Raw genomic sequence first — 20,805 nt, forward strand, 5'->3', positions numbered from 1 at the left:
AGGAGGCTGACAGGGTTTGAACCCACTCGACCCATGTGGGCCCCCCAAATATTACAATGCCAACCAACATGCAGTGTAACTGTCGTGTATTAAAACACCAAAACCAAAACAAATTGATGAGCATTCAAAACGGTCCAGACCTTTATTCAAGGTGCAATGGGTTTTGAACCTGGTTCACCCCCTTCATATTTGCATCCACCACCAACGAGCCAACAACTCACATTGGAACCTCCGCGCACACAAAATGTATAGAAACTGACCTTTGTCATTCAACCAAGGGAGGTGTGGTGGAACCGAGGAGCAACGAAACAATTTGCAGGCAGAACTAGGAGTGCCCAAGTCGGAATTGTGCCCAGGTGGGCACAAAATTCGAGAAAGATTCCTAGGGAATCTTGGGAGAATCTTTTGCGAGGAATCTTGAGGGAATCTAAAGATTCCTTAGAGCTCCAAAGGTCACTTTCTCAGAATATGGTCAAGTTTATAGTCGTTTGACATGATTTCACACCACGAATCCAATGGTGATGTCTGTTTCTACATATGAGCTTTTCATTTTTCGTCCATGCCGGAAAATGGAGGTATAAGGGTCATTTATGTAAAGTTGATTGTAATTCATTTTTGTTGTCATTTAATGAAAGAGGCCTCCCCACTTTGAGCAGGGCCTGGAGACGTAACCCACACTGGGCGAACTCTGTAATAAAATTGTTTTGTGCCTTTGATCTCATGGTTGCTTTGATTTCTGCTTCTTTTTATGTGTTTAAGTTACTTGGCTACATGCTCTTTTATATGCAATTTTGTATGCATCCATGAAGTAAAGATCTGGATCAACGCTCCCCCAAAAACACGGCCCAGAGTCACATATAACCTTCTTGTCTTCAATATTTTCAAAAACCACGATGAAGAAACCTCGTGCCATAGGGTAAATATTTAGCTCGTCTGTCAAAAGGGGCTTCTATGTCTCAGAGATCCATTTATGTAGATCGGTCAACGACGGTCAGAACCCATTAAACCTGCTAACCAAACCATTCTCCGAAACAAAAAATTTCACAGTCCAAAGCTTCCTCATCCACAGGAACATTAAGGGAAGAAATTTCTTGCACCACTGAAAGACTAGATCCAAACTTCAACATATAAATGTATGAAACCGAAGAAGAGCTAGCTTTACCATCAACCATACATGCAAAAGAAAAAGATTTATTTTCCAGATCACATGAATTCACCATTGAATGATCTGCAAAAAACCCATGCAAACAAAGCAAACATTGAGTGGCTGGGGTGAAACCCTAGCTGCCGCAAGGGTTTCCAGAGTCCTTCCATCCTAGGTGAAGGTGTGAAAATTATTATTAATTATTACCAAAAAGAATAAGTCCATATTTTATAATTTTCTAGTAAAATAACTAATTTTCATTATTTAAATTAATTTTTAAATATATAAATCAATTTAATATTTTCATTGTAAAATTAAAGGAAAAAAAATAAATTTATAATTTGTTTTATTTTTTAATTTTAATTAATTAAAAATATAAAACATATTTTTTCTTGATCCACAAGGAATTTAAATCTTGAATTTCATGATTTACACAATACTTCATAACATGACCATGGTTAATTGACTTATCCCGTGAACTAAAAATATAAAATTTAGATCATTTTTTTTCAATTGATTATTTTCATTTAAAATTTCATAAGAATAATTTTGTATGGAAGAAATTAGAACTAGCACAATTACAACTACATTAATAAATGTGGTTGATGTATGTCCATATGTATCACTTCCTCCTCTTTAAAATTAATCGCTTTGATCCACACTATGCCATTTATTATTTGATAATTTGCATTGTAATTTCATTATTATATTAGCTAAATGTGAAAAGGTAAACATGAATTTAGAGGTGCAAGGTAGTTAATATTTGAAATTCCAATTTGTTGATGTAAAAATTAAGAAAAACCATAAAAATAAATTAAATTATAACTTTATTTTAAATTATTATTATTTATAATTATAAAAAATATATATATATATGAGTTACATACACACATATATTTAACCTCACTTTACTATGTAGATTCTTAATTTGTAAATATGCTTTGCCACAATATTATGGGCTAATACCTTGACTTACTAATACCACACTTCTAAAAAACGACATAGCATGTTCATATGCCATTTTTTTTAATCAATCAATTTGCATGTTTATATACAAAGAGGGTATAACTACTTTTGAGATAAACTCAATCTTTGATTTATGACTATTAAGAATATTCTAAAATATTCTATGGAGGTTAAATCTCTACCATCCATCTAATAATTATTGATAATTAAATTAAAATTATAAATTCTCTATTCTAAAATAGACACACTTAACCATATAAAAAATTAAATTAATAAAAAAATTAATTTACCAATATTCAATTAAAAAACATCTATCAATATAAATATTAAATATTCTAAATTTATCATAAAAAAAATTAAAAGTATAAACATTTCATTTACATTTTTCCCATTTAAAATTTCTTAAACTATAAATATTAAATTTTTTATTAAATTTATTTTTAATTAATAATAATAATTTTAATAATTTAAAATTGCAATTAACAATAATTTTATAAATATTAAATGTTTTATTAAATTTATTTTTAATTAATAATAATAATTTTAATAATTTAAAATTGCAATTAACAATAATTTTATAATTAGATGCAGTGATAATAACCCGAAAATATCAAAATCCAACGTTTAACTCCTCACCTAAAACATTATTAAATAATGGTGATGATGATTGATTATTGCTATTACGTTGATACACCTATGACCTAGATAAAACACTTACATTTGTATATATATATATTATTACAAATTAAATAATGAACTTACATGTGTATATGTATTATTAAAAATTAAATAATGATATCATCTCCTTGTTTCATGCTAGATGCAATATTTTTATGTCTTTATATTTGTAGTTTTTAAATATATTTAAAAATAAAATTATTTTTTAATATTAATAATATATATATTAAATAAAAAATTAATTATAATTAAGAGTAATATTTAAATTTAAACATGCAATTAGAGTTAAATATTATCAAAAACATATATTATTTCACTAGTAGTACTTTCAACGATGATTATATATATTATATTAAGAAGGGTAATTTATACAATTAAAAGGGCTTGTTTTTATTAGAGGTAAGGAGATGGGGTGATATTTAAAATAAATTCACTTAATTAATTAATTATTTATTATTATTATTATTATTATTATTATTTTTTTATGGATCATCAATAAGTGATGACTAATTTTTTATAATAATAATCATCAATCTAGTAATATTGATATATATTAGTTAATAATATTATTATTTATTTATAAATGGTTTAATTTATAAAGTTGGAAAATAATTTGTTATTTATTTAGTTTTAATGTTTATAAAATAATGATATAGTTTAAGTAATAGATGAAATGAGTGTTTTGGTTGAAATCTAACAATACAATAATAAAAATGTGATTTCTTATTGTTTAAAATGCACTTTTGAATACATAAATGAATTTAAAATCTTCAAAAATCTATGAGACATTAGAATATTCAAAAATTCTTGAGACATTCCAATTTTGTAGATTAGACAATTTAAACTCATGATTTTTAAAAATCTCTGCTAAATTTTACACAAAATTAATCAAAAAATATTTTAAAAAAAACATTTCCTTCTAAAAATCTATATAAACCTACCCTAATAAAGCTAAAAAAAAATAAACACCCAATTAAATAGAGTCCAAAATTACTCCATTTATCGACCTTAAAGTTATTATTTTTAAATAATAATCAATTTTACAACTATATATATATATATTTAATCATCATATTTTTTAATATTTGATAATGGATAATAACCTTTCCTCAAAATAATAAAAAATCAAATCTAAAAATATTATCCTCCACAACAATATAAATGACCGAAGGCAAAATGTTAATGTGGTCCAGATTGCAGAGTCAAACGGTTTGATAACATTTTTAAGGAAGGAGAAAAAATTGAGAAAGTGAGGCCGAGCTAGGTCGAAGAAGGGTCGAAGCAACTAACAGTATTTGACATGAGGTATCTAGGTAGAGGGCCGAGGTGGGTATATGTGGAGAGGAGCTACGTGCCAAGTGGAGTTTGGAAGGAGCGCAAACTCCTCCTTCCTAAGTGGATTAGAGGTTTGGACTCTTGGAATTGTGGGCGCCTGGCATGCCATTCCACATTCCATTTCAATTTCAATTACCCACTGGGGACCCACCAGCGGCTGCTCCTCCTCTTCCTGCTCCTCTCTCGTTCTTCTGTTTTTAGCCCTCCGCCATTTCTGCCAACCCCACCCACAATCCATGGCCAGCACAATCCATGTGATAGGCCTTTGACTGCCCCTCTACGGAATTAAATTTTACAGCATTTCAAGGGTGTAGTGGTGCTGGTGGTGGGGAATGCTTGGTTTCATTTCACAATATCTTTCATTCTTCTTCTGGGTTTGCCCTTCCATCCTTTTCTGGTATTCGTTGAATGATCGAGGTTTTCGATTTGGGTTCCATGGAGGACAAAGGATTCGTTGAGCAGAAGCGAAGGCTGAAAACCCCATCTCAGGTGGAGGCCCTGGAGAACATCTATGCAGGTATGTATGTATGCATGCGGGTTTATGTGAAAAAAAAATACCCATCTCCTTCTTTGTTTTGTTTATTGAAGAGGATTTCAGTAATGGCTAGATCGGAAAAAATCAGAGAGACCTAATACAAATTGCAAAAAGAAAAGATGCAGAAAACCTATCAAAATGCATGTTTGTCTATTTTGTTTGATTTCCAAAATGAGATTTTATGCACAGAGCACAAATATCCCACGGAATCGATGAAAGCTAAGCTCTCCAGGGAGTTGGGATTGTCGGAGAAGCAGGTCCAGCGCTGGTTTCGGCACAGGAGGCTTAAGGACAAGAAGGGTAAGAAGGAGGAACCTGATAGCAACGAGGAGCTTGATGCTGGCAGTGGTAGCAACCTGCAACAACAGCAACATCTTGTCAGAACTGAGTTGGGGCGATCGGAGAAGAAGAGATTGTTGGGCACCTCTGATTACCCATCTGCGGTCCTTGCCGCCGAACTTACCGATCACGACATGCTGAAGAGGAATCAGAGGGTTATGGAAGAGGACCCTCATCATGCAGGCACTGTTTCCACTTCCCAAGACACTTCCTCATTGCAGAGTAAGAGTTCATATGAAATGGATGCGTTGAGGAATGGGAACTATGTGGAAATGAAAGGAAGTAATAGTAAGAAAAGCAAAGGGCAGGTTATGCATATGGGTATGGAACATACATATCCTCCTCAACACTTTGCAGTGGCTACCGAAGACCAATATATTGCCAAGGGCTTGAAACAGGCTGGTGGAAGCAATTCTAAACAGGCAAAAAATTGGAATCGTTTTAAAGCTAAAGACAGTGAGAACCACAGGTTTGTGAATAATCATGATTATCCATCTGCTGTCCTCGCTGCTGAGCTCACTGATCGTGAGCTACTCAAAGGGAATCATGATATTGTCGAAGACCCTTATGTTTCGTTATCCCAAGAGCGATCGTCGTTGCAGAGTGGGAGTTCTTATGAAATGGAAGCAAGGAGGCTGCCATCAAAGAGTCTGAATTCATTTGAAATTGAAGCAAGGAGCAAGAGAAGAGAGAAAGAAGGTTTACATATGGTCGTTGAACCAATATACTGGCAACAAGCTGTCGAACACCAGGCTATTTCTGCTGTCAAAGCTCAGTTGGGCAGACTATTTCGAGAAGATGGTCCCATTCTTGGTGTCGAGTTTGATCCCCTCCCCCCTGATGCCTTTGGCTATAGGTAGTTCCTCTATATTCCTCTCCATGATCTGAGCTAAACTGTCTTTTCGGTGATATTCCTGGAAAAGACATTGATTTAATTGGTGAAAGGCTATGTCTGCCTAGCATAAGCATTTGAAACTCTTTGTATGCCCTATGCTGCAATTTTGCTCCCCATTCTTACTTGTTTACATGACTATGTAAGCAAGGATGAGGATAAATATACTTGTTGCCTCTGCAGGCCTTGTGCTTACAGTATTGTCTGAAAGTTATTGTATTACTTGTGTAGGATCCTTTATTTATCAGAGTGAGGTTGATTTTATAAATTCTCATACGGTCAGCTCATTTACCTGATGGCAGAGTGCATAAATGCAAGGAAATTTTCAGTTTATGTTATTGATTTTCACTTTATGCCCTAAGTTAGTTTATGCAAGCATTGATTGACATAAACTGTAATATTCTTTTCATGGAAGATGTTGTCTCTATATACTTTTTATATTTGTTGTGCATATAATTTTGTTTTTATCGCCTGTCTGCATATTTCTATTAATCAAGGGACAGAGCCTATGGCGTCAGTTCTTTGCTTGTCATTGTAAAGGTTCCTGGATGCCAGTTAGTGGCAACAAATCTATATATACATCGTTAAATATTGGTCTAAAGTAAATATCCCATGTTCTTTGTTTGTTTGATTAGTTTTTATTGCAGAGATTGTTGGATCCAATTAAAAAATGGTCAGACTTATGAATTCCCTGTTGTCTCTTTTGCTGGAATGCCACTAATAATTCACCATGATATTATTTTTTCCGAAGAAGAAAATTCATAATTTCTATTGATAAGAAATTACATGCTGTTGATGCCCATAGGCATATGCTGTAATTCACCATGAAATTATATATCTGAAAGCTATCATTTTAGCTTAAATGACTTTTTTATGGCAGAACATTTATTTTCTGAGACAGTCAATATTGATAAGGAATCATAGAAAAAAACTTAAACCAGTTTGCGGCTAATATTAACAGGATTATAAAATCCATGGTGTGAATTTTAGCAGTAAATTCACTTAAGAATTGACAAAATTTGTTAAGATCCCAGAATGCAGTCACATGGTTGGCATCAACCCATTTGTTCTTACAGGGATTGCTTATTGAGATTGCTTTTTCCTAATCAAATGAAACAGGTGCCAAACTTCATCTAATTTCTTTACCCTCTTCTTCAATTATACTGATTGAAAAGGTGGAATATAATTTAAAGTCTGTATTCTTTTGGATGAGTTTCTGTATGATGGTGGACAAAATATTATCGTTGTAACTTTTCAAGAATGGATAAGGCAGTGACTACTCTGTAGACCTTTTACAGACGTTAGGCTCCAAGATAATTATACCTAGAGATTGATCAGTTGTAGCTGTATTGATGCAAGGTCTACAGACGTTAGACTCCAAGGTAATTACAACTACAGATCGATCAGTTGTAGCTGTATTGATGCTTTCTGTATCATAAGTTGTAATTGAAGTTTTTACCAATCAGATTGTGGATATCACTAGCCTTGCTAGCACAAGAAAAGTTTGCATGTTGCGGATGTGGGTGAACTGTGAATAGACCACAGTTGGGTGGTTTCTGCCTACAGTGAATTGTTTATTTTTGATCAAAACTTAAGAGTATGCTCTTAAAGAAACAATCATGGTTTTTGGGGTATCATAATTGTTTTTGGTTACTTTTTGTATAGCTTATGTATGTATTCTGGAGCAGTCATATCAAAGTCATGCAAAAGCAATCCTCATTATGGCGATAAAACTTGTTATGCCTTTGAACCAAGTGTGATGAGTTAGTTATATAAAGCTGTTATACTTAGATATATGGGTACTGCAAAAGAAGTTACTGGAAAAGTAGAACTATAGATAGGATACCACCAGGTTAGAGTTAGGGTTGGAGCTATTTGAATTTTTGAAGTCAAGCACAAGGTTTATATGATAGGTTCCTTGTACCTATTTTGCTAATGGTTAAGTGGATGGGATTTGCAGCATGATTATGCCCAAGCCTTGGATGACTCATGTTATGCGAGGTGTATTGTCATAAAGCTGCAAAATATTTTAGCAGTTTTATTTTTTGCATGTGCTTTTTTCAAAATTAGAAGCCTTTGTTCTGAGAGAGATTGATGATTTTTGCAATTCATTTGAATTTAATTATACCAATACCGTAGCCAAACTTTCAGGCAAAAGATGTAATAGAAATTCTAAATATAAAATTTAAATCCCCCCTTAAGATATAATTCTAATGAATTCCATTGCAGTCACTGAGCAAGCTATGCAATAAGAAATAAAAACACACACGAAGCAGCTAGACATTACAAGGAAATAACATGAAGAAAAGCTAAAAGAAAAATATGTATGTACATGAGAAACTTGTGAATTAAACAAACAAGAAAAGAAAGCACCACCAGCCTGAAGTCTACAGCAAATAAAAATAACACTCTGATGGACTTGGTCACTTGCCCACCAAAAACAGCAATGTAAAATGACCAAATACTAGAAGTAGTGGACATACTCACCAAATGGCAGGACCTACCACATGAGCCGTGAAGCAAATGATATTGCTAATATCCTTTTCTCAAAAGCTTCCTTTAAGCCTGCACTGATCTAATTTCAAACAACAAAGGTCACTTGATAAACAAACATAATTGAATATATTAAATTATAGAACACATATTAAGAGAACACAAAAGGAGGACTATTAAAATGGCACTTGTTCGGCAGTATGATGCCATTTAAAGTATTTGACCCAAAATTCTAAACAATTTGAATCTTGTAAAATGTTGGAAGTTCAATTATAGATTCTTGAGAAAATGAAAGAGAAATTAAGAAACTATAAGAAAAAGCTTGGTAAGAGTCAAGTCTAAAGCGCTTCAAAGATCATTGGAGAGCAATGACAGAGTATATGCATAAGTTCAGCTAAATACTCACAAATAAAAATTCAATACCCACTCTTGGAACAGACAAGTGGTCTGATGCTGAATCTACATCAACCAGAGATCAATGTTCATCACCTGTTAAGTTATTACAATTGCATGACAAAGTTAAGGTTTCAGTCGATAAGTTAACAGGAAGTTAACTAAAATATTAATAATAGGTTTGTTGTGTACCCAAACACAACATTTTTATTGTCCAAATCAACCCATGTACAAGACATATCATGTATGGAAACTCATAATATGTTTTAGCCCATTTGAAGGAGTGAAAATAGCCACTTTAATATAATAAGGATGCAAGTCACTGTTATGAAACCCGCGCACAAAAGATAGAAAAGATAGATCAATGCCTTAGAAATAAGCCTTTTCGAGAGGAAAACCTTTTTTACATTACACAAATGAACAATTCTTAGATGATACAAATAACAAGAGCTCTTTTCTATATATAGGAGTCTAAGGGGTCATAATATAATTAGAGCCAACATAACAATAATAATGTAAATGCACAATAATAACAATAGTGGGCTTCTATGGGGCACAATAATAACAATATGGGGACTACATGGATACAACAATATAATAAGGGGGTTGTACTAATAACAATAAGTGGTTACACTAGTAGTATAGGGACCTAACATGCCCCTCTCCTTCAAAAAGTGTTGTGTTCAACGTTTGAGTAGTTCTTGATGTTTTTGTATAAATTTTTGTCCTTCCATGTGGGATCTTCAGTGGGTAAGTTCTTCCACTTGATGAGATACTCTGAAATTGATCTATTTCGTAGCTGTCGATTTCTCGGTTTTGTGACTGTTTCAGGTTCCAATATGATTTTTCTTTCCTTGTCAAGTTCTGGCAATACTGTTTGAATTGGGATCTTCTACAACTTTTGAATGAGTTCCAACTCCTTTGGGAATATGGATATCTATAAGGCCTGATGTTTGGAGGAACATTTCCTGGTATCAAATGAATAGCATGATCATGATCACAAATAGGTGGGAGGCCTTTGGGAGTCTCAAATACCTTGGAATGATTGTCCAAAACATTTTGGAGATCTGGAGAAATACATGATTTTGATGTGGGATCCTCTAGTGAACATAATTGTGCAATTACGCCCTGTTGTTCTTTATTTCGAAGTTTTGTCATGCTGTTAGAGTTGATTATCTTTCCAGGTTTCCCTTCGATACCCCTCAATTCAACTTCTTTTCTTTTCCAAAAAAAATTCAAGAAAAGTTATTGAAAATTAAAAGCTATTTTACCCAAAGATTGTAGCCATTGGACTCCTAGTAAACATCAGCACCACCCATTGAAATGGAAAGCATTGGGCTATTCAATACATATTCCCCCATGTATAGCTTGATATTATGGCACTTTCCAGAGCAATTTATGGTTCCTCCACTTGCAACCATCACTTGACACTCTGGTGCTGGATATAGGAAGCAATTCAATTCCTTGGCTATTTCACAATGAATAAAATTATGGGTACTGCCCGAATCAATCAACACTATTACCTTTTTCTTCTTGATATGTCCTTCTATCTTGATAGTTTGAGGAGTGGTAATTTCTTCCAATGCATTACAAAATATGGTTGGATTCATTTCTTGATGCTCGATGTGATCTTTCAATTCTTGAACATTTTTCTTCTTGATATGTCTTTCTATATTGATAGTTTGAGGAGTGGTAATTCCGGCCAATGCATTACAAGATATGGTCAGATTCATTTCTTCTTTCTTGATGTGGTATTTCACTTCTTGAACCTTTTTCTTCTTGATATGTCCTTCTATCTTGAGAGTTTGAAGAGTGGTAATTCTTTCCAATGCTTTACAAGATATGGTCGGATTCATTTCTTCTTTCTCTGGGGTGGGTTCTTGGTGTATATCCTCTTCTTTTGATGTTTCTTAATCCTTTTCTTCCTCCTCTTCATAATCTATGTAAAATAATTTCTTCTCAGCACACTTATGACCTTTAGTGTATTTGCTATCACAATTGTAACAAAGCCCTTTTTCTCTTTTTCCTTCCAATTCTTGTGGTGTAAACCTTGTAGGTTGTGGAAGGCTAGGAGAAAAACACTTCCATAGTTATAGTCGTGAGTGGTGGGATTCCTTGTTTCCATAATTTCGCTTCCAATTTTTCTTGCCAACTTGAATGCTTTCTCTAATGAATCAGGTTCCAAAAGACGAACCTCGTGTTGAATGTTATCCTTTAAAATCTCTATGAAGACATCAACCATTTTCTTCTCTGGAATATCATTTACCCTTATAGTCAATTTTTGGAAGTCCTCAATGTGCTCTTCCATTGAACTCTTTTGTTTGAGATTTATCAATTGGCTAAAGAAGGTGATTCTCTTTGTATCCTCATAATGTGCTATCATTTCCTCTGTGAAAATTGACCACGTGACAAGTGGTTTACGAGAACAACGCTCTTTATATTATAAAAATTGACTCGATTCTAAATAATTAGATGCAATACGTACCTTTTGTAACAGTGGTACACCATGTAGATCAAATTATTTCTCCATCTGTAGTATCCAATTTACCGGATCCTTGCCATCAAACTTCCTCATCTCGTTTTTTCTTGATTTTAAGAGCTTGATCTTGAAACGACTGTAATTCTGTACTTTTAGATCTTTAAGTTCTGAAATTTCGGTCTATAATAGCCCTCTGAGTTCTCTTTCTAACTCCGCAAGTCTGATCGCAATTGGATTCCTGAAGAAAGATCTATTCCCAATCTCCCGCGATAACTTAATTATAGACTAGTTCAGTAGAGTGAACTCGTACGACGTGACACGAGTCACTGTTTCAACTTTAGGTTCTCAAAATTATACCCAAACAAAACACAATATGTCATCTTTCTGTAACTTCTTACGAAATTTCAATCTGATGCTCAGAGAGAACGTTATGACGATTTTCCCAAGGTCACCTGTTTAGGATGTAATTCGGGAGTCTGCAAAAACCCTAAATTCCTCAGATCATATATCCGAAAATATAGTGAGACAAGATCTGAAATTTGGACTCGAGGTTCAGACAAATTTATTCTCAAATGGGTTTTTTTTAGGTTCTGAAACTTCATAGCGAAAAAATTATAGCGCAAATTCCACGATGACCTGTTTAGATGAAATTTTGGAGCTTGCAAAATCCCTACCTTCCTCAGATCATATATCCAAAAATATAGTGAGACAAGATCTGAAATTCGGACCCGAGGTTCAACGATATTTCGTCTCAAATGGATTTTTTTTTAGCTTCTCAAACATTGTAGAAAAAAAGTTATAGCGAAAATTCCACGATGACCTGTGTGGAGCAGCGAAACCCTAATATCCAAAGCTCTAATACCAAATGTTATGAAACCAGCTCACAAAAAAATAGAAAAGATAGATCAACGCCTTAGAAATAAGCCTCTTCGAGGGGGAAACCTCCTTTACATTACACAAATGAACAATTCTTAGATGATACAAATGACAAGAGCTCATTTCTATATACAAAAGTCTAAGGGGTCATAATATAATCAGAGCCAACATAACAATAATAATGTAAGGGCACAATAATAACAATAGTGGGCTTCTATGGGGCACAATAATAACAATATGGGGACTACATGGACACATCAATATAATAAGGGGGTTGTACAAATAACAATAAGGGGTTGCACTATAGTATAGGGACCTAACAGTAACCCTTAAAGATACCTTGGGCCTCAACGTAGGTTTTTCTTTCTTTTGTATAGATAGGGGTGTTTTCCCTCATTTGCAACTTGTTTCACTTTATATATCTACCAACAATGTTTGCTTAGGGAGCTCTTCCTCCATTCTTTATGATTTGGGTTTGCAAGTTCAATCCATTTGGGTGCACAAGTGCCTTTAAATATTTATCTTTTCGAGTTTTACATCCAAAGTATTCTGGCTTTATTTTTGTTCACATTTATGTTTCTGGTAGTAGTTTGCCATTTTTGTTTACAATTACATTACAAATGGTATCATAGTAGAGATATTGATCCTAGGAGAATTCAAGAGGATAGGCATCGGGGCCAACAAGGGAGATAAAGGAAGTAACAATGTTGAAGGTGACAACAATTATGATAGAAAATGTGTAACTATGCATTCTTTAGCCCCAAATTAACAAGGTTAGAAGTGAAATCAGAATGTGTTGTGAAGAACTATGTAACTAGGTGAACATAATGTTGTGTGGAATATGAATTGGAGGTCAAGACCCTTTGCATCTCATTGGTGACACTTCACCTCTTTTTGGTGATCATTCGCGTAATACGTTAGAGGTTGAAAATGAAATTTAAAAGGAAAATGACAATTCCAAGCTCTTGTACAACCTTTAGAGGAAGATATTGCAATGGAATTTTGATGATGAAGTCAAGTTCCACACTTGGCTAAGATTGATTTGGTCTTAAAAGGGAAATACGTACAATATGAAGTTGACATATTACAAGCTTCAATTCAACAACGGGAAGACACAATACATACATGGGAAGCTAGATGGATTAAAAAATGGTGATGCCTACTTCAACGAATTTACAAAATCTCTAACTAAACAAGCTGATTATAAGTAGGATGAATTGCATTGTATCTAACAAATGAATTTATTTCAAAAAGGCGTGATGGTCTACAAGTATACAAAGAAGTTCTAAGTGCTTGAATCAAAGGCACGGTTAGTTCCCAGGGTTACTTGGAAAGTGTTTACACCATGTTTGGGGTTGCTTCATGAGTTTTGGGATACATGGTGTATGATCAATCCCTTGATGATCCGTGTGAATTTGCAAAAGACATGGTCTTCTAATGGATTTGTATGTTGGAGATGGCTTACTCAATGATTGCTTGACCTTAGTTGGGTGCTTGCATGATGTTCTTCCCTAGGGCGTAGGAAATTTTTAGATAGCTTAGTGACATTTTACATGATGCCTACATGGAGATGGTCACTTGCTAGGAGAACACCCTACTTATAAGGAGGAAAAATTTACATCTTGGAGGAAGGCATTGAGCCCTAGACAACATAGGGTAGATTGGATGCTTGCATGGAGTCTTGATGTTGACTTAAAGACACATAGGTTGCGACTGTGCTCATGTGAGGGGAGTAGACCTATTGTTGTACATGGCTAGGAGGTTTTGTGGAGTCTTCAAAGGCTTATAGGAGGAGCATTGGACACATCTTGTAGAGTGCCCTTGCATTTCGAGCCTTTTTCATCAATGACATCACCTTGGAGCTCGACATGTGTACTCTTGTAAGGTAGCACTCCACGTGTTATTGTAGGTTGCTTGTAAGGGCATAGACCCACACATGTATTATTGGCCTCCCATACCTCTCATATATGAAGAGGAAGGTGAGAATCCTGACTGATTCATTCTTGTACAAATAAGATAAAATAAGATAATATAGTTTAATTAATGTCCAACAAATGATCACTAAAGTAGGTCAATGGGACTACTAAAAATCATGATGTCATTACAATGCAAAAGCACAAAGATGACTCCTATGAAAAGCAAGATGCATAAAGTGTTGATCTAAGCTAAAGCATGAGAACTAAAATTTAGAAGTGGAGAGTAGATTCTAAAGGAGGATGTATAATGTGCATTGATCCAAAGTTTGTTGTGCTTAACAAACATGAATCTAGAGTACCCCAAAATCTAGTGTATTAGGGTTTGCTAGGGCTAGCTCTCCTAGCATCCCAGGCCTACTAAAGAAAACTTGAGATAGAGAATTGTTCAGAGGAGGATCGAGGGAGGATTTGGATTATGTAGTAAGCTGATTTGGATTGCATACTACATTGCTACTTGGAAGAGCTTGACTATTGTTGGGGCTTGGGTGATCTAGTCTCACTATTGGGATGGTATTTGGACTGGCAATGCCAATGAGCCATACATGAAGTGGGAATAATCCCATGAGCCTACAGTGATCTAGAGTTGGAGCCAAAGCCATCATCAGTGTATCTCTTGATGCCTCTTGTAGATGGGAACATTGTAAATATTAGCATAGGAGATGGTCGAAGAAAATGGGAACAAAGCTTGAGGGCATCTTGCAAGGCTTGTATATGTAAGGCTAGGCATCTCTAGTCGGGGTATTCAAAGAAATTAGAAAGTGTATGTAACTGCTTTTATAATTAATTGTACTGCCCACAAATCTCATAGTAGATGGGGTGAGGAAAAATGATATATAGTCCTATCTTAGTAGCTTGAGTGGTTGGGAGCACAGTTTGTTCTCCCATCTACCTGAGTTCAATTCCAAGGGACATGTTTGGCCCATTGTGATAAGGTTCAAGGAGTAGGCTTCCCCACCACATGGAGTCTTAACGCTTGCTAAGTCATAAGTTATTGGTATATTTGGCTTGTAGGTTGTTGGATATACTCTTGGTGTTATAATGACAGTCATTAGATTTGATGCTAGGCCTCGCCTAAATTACTCCAACAAGTTACTGACTCACCATATTTAAAAAAAAAGAAACGAAAAATGAAGTGCACCTCTATCTCAAGCTCCCACATACAACACAATTGGCAAATTTGATCTAACCGATCAAGTTGGTGCTACACCTTCACTTGCAGTCTACATAAGCCCACTCTAATATGGCCCAAAGAAATATGATGTTGATTTGGGGTAGCATTGAATGTTCTCTAGCCACAAAAATTTGTGGAGAGGGTAAAGCACATGAGATATCCAATACCCAGAAATGGTTTGGGCAGATTATAAATAGTTTGGGAAATATTAAAATAATTAATATTTTTAATGGAGTCCCTAAGTCTAAACTTAGGGAAAATAAAATATTAATGTGAATTAATATAAAATTGTGTTAGAAGGGTCCAAAAGTCATGGATCAAGCCAGAGTTAATCTTAGCCGTTGATTAGGGACTTAATCTCGGCCGTTGATTTGTCAACGAGAAAAGTATAAGAGGAGGCTTGAGGGTCACTTGGAGAACACACCGAGTTGATCAAGATTTCAATTTTTTGGGGCAGATTTTGCTGAGGAAGTTGAAAGAGTGATCATAGTTGCAGCTGAGGAGCAGTGAATACAAAAGCAGAGAGGCAGAGATAGTACCAGTTTGATCAACATAGAAGCCGGGAGAGGGATGCAGAGCCAGCGAGAGGTTCACGCAGAGCCAGCCAGGGCTCATGCAAAGGCAACCAAGAGCTGCGTAGTGCCTCAGAGAGCCAGTGTGGGTGACGCGGAGGCTCTAAGGGTTGACGCAGGGCGAGCTAGGGTGACGTTGGGCCAGAAAGGGCTGACGTAGTCCCTAGATGTTGATGCTGGGGTTTTCGTGGGGCAGATTAGAGCTGGGAGCTATCAGAGTGTTTATCCGAGGTTTTAGCCGGAACATCTGTCTCCGACTGAGAGGTACTACTGTCGAGATTATTCTCTGTTGGGTGAGCCGGTTTTGGCACCCAGATTGTATTCTGAAATTGCTTAATAATTAAAACCCTCAAGTAGTTGCACCGGTTTTTCCGCATTGGGTTTTTCTGGGGACATTGGTCCAAAAACAACGGTGTCACTTGTGTGCTTGTTTTGTTTCTTTCAGTTGATGATTTGTAATGGGTTGAGTATGTACTTGTATTTATTTTCAGTATTTACATGGTAAATAACTTGTTAAATAACCTGAACAAGTAGGCAGAAATAAATCAGAAAAGTACATGAAGGGTTTCTAATAGTTAGACTTAGAAATTCCAGCATGATATCAGAGCATGGTTGCAGATCACAGGAGAATTGAGGACATCAGCCAAACAGAGCAGCAGCAGCAGAAAACAACTGTCCCGAGTGACAGAATCTGTACCTAGCAGAGAAGCAGCAAGGAAGGGGTGACACAGTGCCTGCGTCGTCAAGTTTGAGCCGGGAAGAGGATCAACACAGTGGTAGAGGGGAGAAGACTCGACCTACGCAGTGCTTGGTCATCTTTCTCAGTCAGGAAGGATTGACGCCGTGGCCAGGAGGTGCAGATTTTGTTGGTGCCGGGATTGCGCAGAGCCTAGAAGCTCTAACCTTTAGTTTGTTGGGGCTTAGGAGGTTGTGGGTAAGTTGTAGAGTGAAGCTGGTGGGGTACTGTAGTCAGAAAAATGCTTAAACGGCAAGATCAAGGAGGAGGGAGTTGCTGCCGAGGATTTCTAGCCAAGAAATCCAGGTTAGTGGCGCAACTGCACTAAGGATCAAAGTGGGGGCATATTGACATTGGCAAATGGGTTTCCAAGAGGGAAATCAAGACTCAGAGGGAGTCACACCGAGAACTTCCAGAAGGGAAGTAGCGGAGCAGCGAGATGGCAAGGAATGGGGTAAGAGACTAGGACAGACTGGACGGAGCCTCAAACTTTGTAGTATGGAAGGCCAGAATCTGGAATCGTGTCAAGCACTTCGCCTTGAGGACGATAGCGATCCTAGTTGACCCAGCTGAGAACGACAAGTACGAGGAGGCAATGGCGAGGGCCAAGAGCATCATCCTTGACAGGGTCAAGGACCATGTAGTACCACATATTGCCGAAAAGGACACGGCAAATGAGATGTGGGAGGCCCTAAAGAAATTGTACCAGCATACTTCTGTGCAAAGAAGGATGCTACTTGAAAATCAGTTGCGGTCATACCAGATGCAGAAGGGAGAACATATCAACACCTTCTTTTGTTGATTGAAGGAGATCCGGGATCAGCTGACTTCCATAGGGGCCACGCTGGATCAAGAATTGATGGTGAGAAAAACCTGAACGCAGTCTCTGAAGACTGGGAGGTGTTTGTCTAAAGCATACTAGGCAAGGCGACCCTTCCAAATTGTGAGGAAATGTGGGCGGCTCTTCGCCAAGAAGAGATCAGAAGGCTTAGCAAGGCGGGAAGCAGCGACAAGGGATCAAGATCAAGAAGGAGGAAGAGGAGGAATGGAAGAAGAAGGACGTCTCCAAGGTCAAATGCTTCAACTGTGGGGAACTGGGTCACTACGCGAGCTAGTGTCCGAGGAAGAAGAGCAAAGGAGAGGCTTCCGAGACCAAGGCTGCGCCAGCAAGGGCGGAGAAGGAAGTGGAGATAGATGATGACTGTGTCATGAGTGCTCACACGCCACTTGAGAGGAAGTGAGGAGACTTTGAGCTGTAGTCAGATGGACTACAGGCGATGAGGGGCAAGATCCTCGAGGTACCCAGTGTCTTGGATTATACCTTGCTACGGGAGCCCCGAAGAGGAGTAGCAGTACTAGCAGGATGTCAGTAGAGACGGATGCAGATGGAGCGTTAGAGGGAGCTACAGTGCAGGATTCCCAGGACAGCGTGAGGCAGCAGTGTGAGATGCATAGAATTGTTACAACAACGCAGAGGTAAGAAAGGGAGCACTTGTCAGCAACAGAGGGAGTTTCAGCATCGAGGGTGTCTCTAGCCTGACAAAGATGTCAGAGTCGGGAGATCAGTTACTTCTCAGTAACTGAGTTGTAGTGCAGCAGTTAGCAGTGGCAGTGCTATGGGCAGCATGATGCAGCATGATGAGAGGGATTGTAGTGCAGATGTAGTAGTGGCAGTGGCAGAGCCATGGGTAACAGCACAGATGCAGAGGGAGTTGTTGTACATATGCAATAGTGGCAGTGGCAGGGTCATGGGTAGCAGTACATGATGCAACAACTTCAGAGGATGTTGGGCAACAGGCCTAGCCTCAGCATAAGGACTGATGTCGGATGATCAGGGTGATGCTTAGTTAGGAGTATTGCTAGAGCACAATCCTCGCTAAGAGGGAGTGTTGATTTGGGGTAGCATCGGATGTGCTCTAGCCACGAAAATTGGTGGAGAGGCTAAAGCACATGACATCTCCAATACCCAGAAAATGGTTTGGGCAGATTTTAAACAGTTTGGGAGATATTAAAATAATTAATATTTTTAATGGAGTCCCTAAGTCTAAACTTAGGGAAAATAAAATATTAATGTGAATTAATATAAAACTGTGTTAGAAGGGTCAAAAGTCATGGATCAAGTCAGAGTTAATCGTGGCCATTGATTAGGGACTTAATCTCGGCCGTTGATTTGTCAACGAGAAAAGTATAAGAGGAGGCTTGAGGGTCACTTGGAGAACACATTGAGTTGATCAAGATTTTGATTTTTTGGGGCAGGGTTTGCTGAGGAAATCGAAAGAGCTGTGTTGCACGGGTACCGGCACCCGGGGGTGGGGTTCTCGAACCCGTCCCGGGTTCCCGCACCCAAGTACCGGATTCGGGTACGGGTTCTTCCCAGACGAACCCAGAAGAACCGGGTTCTTCAAAAAAAAAAATTGGGTTCTTTTCCTTTAACGGGTTCTTGGGTTCTTGGGTTCTTCGGGTTCTTCGTGTGCTTGGGTTCTTGGGTTCTTTGGGTTCTTCAGGTTGGGTTCTTTGGGTTCTTCATAAAAAAACTATATTAAAAATTTAATTTTCAAATAATTTTTTTATTGAAATTTAAAAAATGATATGCCATAAACGAATGATATGCCATAGAATATAGAATATATGCCATAAACAAATGATATCATTTTTGGAGTCATTGATGGTCATTGGTCTGGATTGTCCTTCAGAGATGGTTGTAAGGTCTTCTGAATGTTTCTCAAGGAAATTTTCTTCCATCATTTCCAAAGATTACAGTTTCCAAAGACTGTCTTTGTTCACATGCCTTAGCATTGCTCTGTGGGCATGATGTGCTGCTCAAGGGTAATGAATCATTGTAAAAATTTATCAACAGTGATAAGTTTTTCAAAACTTATGAACGACACAGTATTCTGAAATCATATATGATTATGATATCTCAATATTATAAAAGGAACATTATGGGTGTACAATCCCACAAGCAGAATATCATATCATATTGGTTGTAGCTTTGTGGAAATATTTAATAAGGTGATGACCATAGTTGGAAAAAAAAGGGTAGCTGTTTGCACATTCATGAGTCCCTTCCTACCGCAGGAGACTCTTATGATCAGTCTCTCCATTAGTCTTGTGCTATAAATTTATAAAAACAATTTCAAAACTTATGCCCAAGGTTTGTTAGAGTCTCAATGTAAATTATGAATCTCCTGTATTTGTGGATCTTCAATGCCTTTAATATTATATGGCATCGAAACCAGAACTGGAAAAGAGACCTCTTACTCTGTAATTTGAGCCTGCAGATTATTGTAAATCAATTTGGAATGAATTTATGAAACATTCATTCCCGAGCCAAATAAGTTAATAACCATCAAATTATAAACTGTAAATTCACACATACAGGTTCAAACATTTTCGGTCAAATAGAAAGTAGGATTGAGACCAGCCATAAGCTGTAATCAGCTAATGCTGTTAAATGGCGAATGGATGTTTTGGAAAATGGCTAAATTAAGTATCAAAATCTGCCAATTTCTCACAACATTCTGATAACATCATGTTAAGATTAAAACTAGGAAAATATGCCTAAAAGAATAAGCGTGTTTTGTGGAAGGGTAAGGCTGCCATTGTTTTAACTTTTTGGGATTGCTTTACCACAGAGCACACCATGCATGGGGCAGGTGGATGATTAGACATCAAGAAAAGTCTAGACCACTATCAGGTTGAGAAGAATCTCCTATGAAAAAATTGTGTTTTTATATGGGAGAGACTAAACATGTTTAAATGATTATCATTAAAGTTTTCTTGTTTAAAGTTGAAAAATTATACAGATTCAAATTTAATATATATTATTAATTATAAATTTATAATTTATAAAATATAATTATTAAAATTTAATATTATTATATTACCCGACGAACCCACGCACCCTGTTTCCAAAAATGTCGTCCCCGTCCCCATCCCCGCACCCACGTTTCCTGGCAACATAGCGAAAGAGTGATCAGAGTTGCAGTTGAGGGGCAGTGAATATAGAAGCAAAGAGGCAGAGATAGTACTAGGAGGATCAACGCAGAAGCCGGGAGAGAGGGACGCAAAGCCAGCCAAGAGCTGCGTAGTGCCTCAGAGAGCTAGCGTGGGTGACGCAGAGGCTCTAAGGGTTGACGTGGTGCCTCCAGAGGCTGACGCAAGGTGGCTAGGGTGACGCTGGGCAGATGCTAGGCCAGAAAGGGTTGACGCAGTCCCTA

General features: G+C 36.9%; 1 protein-coding gene across 1 annotated transcript; it reads left to right on the forward strand.

Moving 5' to 3' along the window:
• Window positions 1–3,986: 3,986 nt before the first annotated feature.
• Window positions 3,987–6,157, forward strand: LOC149246879 (uncharacterized). Its single transcript, XM_089458048.1, has 2 exons — window positions 3,987–4,640; window positions 4,848–6,157. The coding sequence occupies exons 1-2, from the start codon at window positions 4,532–4,534 to the stop codon at window positions 5,855–5,857; spliced, it is 1,119 nt and encodes a 372-aa protein (XP_089314174.1). The 5' UTR covers window positions 3,987–4,531; the 3' UTR covers window positions 5,858–6,157.
• Window positions 6,158–20,805: the final 14,648 nt, after the last annotated feature.

Source organism: Pinus tabuliformis, chromosome 7, assembly GCF_031772625.1.
Source record: "Pinus tabuliformis cultivar Carrire ecotype Pingquan chromosome 7, CPIR1, whole genome shotgun sequence".
Lineage (NCBI taxonomy): Eukaryota > Viridiplantae > Streptophyta > Pinopsida > Pinales > Pinaceae > Pinus > Pinus tabuliformis.

What these genes read in the sequence shown, in the direction of transcription:
- LOC149246879 (XM_089458048.1), top strand. Translation starts at nt 4,532, where the DNA reads ATGATCGAGGTTTTCGATTTGGGTTCCATGGAGGACAAAGGATTCGTT. An exon ending in CCTGGAGAACATCTATGCAG is followed by an intron (nt 4,641 to 4,847) that starts GTATGTATGTAT and finishes TTTTATGCACAG; the next exon opens with AGCACAAATATCCCACGGAA.